The sequence below is a fragment of the Fulmarus glacialis genome, unplaced genomic scaffold, assembly GCF_000690835.1.
Source record: "Fulmarus glacialis isolate BGI_N327 unplaced genomic scaffold, ASM69083v1 scaffold19072, whole genome shotgun sequence".
NCBI classification, from domain to species: domain Eukaryota; kingdom Metazoa; phylum Chordata; class Aves; order Procellariiformes; family Procellariidae; genus Fulmarus; species Fulmarus glacialis.
The window spans coordinates 20,290-21,561 of NW_009196122.1; the positions used below are offsets into that span (position 1 = coordinate 20,290).

Consider the following 1,272-nt stretch of genomic DNA (forward strand, 5'->3'; position numbering starts at 1 on the left):
AACAGGGTACATTTCAGCTTTGAAATACAAGTGCAAAAAGGATACAATATAATGTTTTCTGTACATTTCTTACAAAATATTACATACATCCCATCCTGAAGTGGTACTTCACACACCGCTGAGCCCATGCACCGCATGTGCGCACCAGCTGTAGCTTTAACTCCTTATGTGCAGGATGTGGAGCTAACGGAAAGCTCCCACTGGAGTCTAGGCAGACGCTTTTAGGACAGTGGTAGGTAAATACAAAGGGTGAATGCAGGGACCTTTCTGCCCAGCATGCCCAGGCGCAGCTCCCAGAGTGCTGAGCCACCACTGTGCCCTTGTGGCAAGCGGGCAGCATCGCCCTGCTGGCACTCACAGCTCTCGGCTGCTCACCAGTTTGGTATAGGAAATGGCTTTTCTCGCTGTGGTTTGGCATTTTCCCTGTGTCTGGCATCTCCTCCCACTTTGCGCCCCGTATAGTGTGCCCAGGTCGAGCCCTGGTGAACCTGCCTCCATTTTATCCACAGCATCTTCTCAGGAAGAAGTCAACCAGGCTATATAGCAAATAAATTAAACGCCGCCTCCCCCGTACTCCCCAGCACTGAGGCTGTGGGGCACACGTCAGTACCCGTCCTGGCAGTCGTTATCATCATAGTCGGCAGCAGGCTTGTTGCGGTAGGCACCCGGCCGCCGTTTGCGACTCCCGCTCTCCAGGCTCTGCAGCGAGCTGTTGTCCCCGCGGCTGCTGGACTCACGGGTGGCGTCCTCCTGGGAGTGGCTCTCCTCATCGTCATCATCATCATCCTCCTGGGACTCGCTGTTGTTGCTCTCTGTGAACCTGCTGTCCTCGCCTGCATTGTCCTCTTGGCTGCTATCATCCTCCGGGGATGTACTCTGGCTCTCAGCTGATGTGCTCAGCACATCCCCATCAGGGTCGGAGTCATTCTCATCCTCCTTTGACTCCTCCACAGTGTCCTCTGTGGACTGGCTCTGGTCACCATCATCTTCCCCAGACTTGCTGTGGTCGCCCTCATCTTCCCCGGACTCGCTGTCAGGCGTGGACGGCGCACTCCTGTCCTCAGCAGACTCCGGGTCCTCCTGCCCTTCCCGGGACCTGCTACTACTGCGTTCGCTCGACGTGCTCGCCATCTCCTGGGAGATGTCCTCCGCGGACTCCCCCGGTTCTTCGTCAGACTGGTCAGCCATGCCCTCCCTGGACTTGCTGCCCTCGCCCTCCCTGGAAGGGCTGTCCTCCCCATCCCCATCCTCCCCAGAGCGGCTGGCACTGTT

General features: G+C 57.2%; 1 protein-coding gene across 1 annotated transcript in view; it reads right to left on the reverse strand.

The window, feature by feature from the left end:
• Positions 1–603: 603 nt before the first annotated feature.
• Positions 604–1,272, reverse strand: part of LOC104072599 (dentin matrix acidic phosphoprotein 1-like) — a 2,518-nt gene continuing 1,849 nt past the window's right edge. Inside the window, exon 5 of the mRNA XM_009572113.1 lies at positions 604–1,267. Within this exon, the coding sequence (XP_009570408.1) occupies positions 604–1,267 (664 nt within the window). The remainder of the gene's footprint in view (positions 1,268–1,272) is intronic.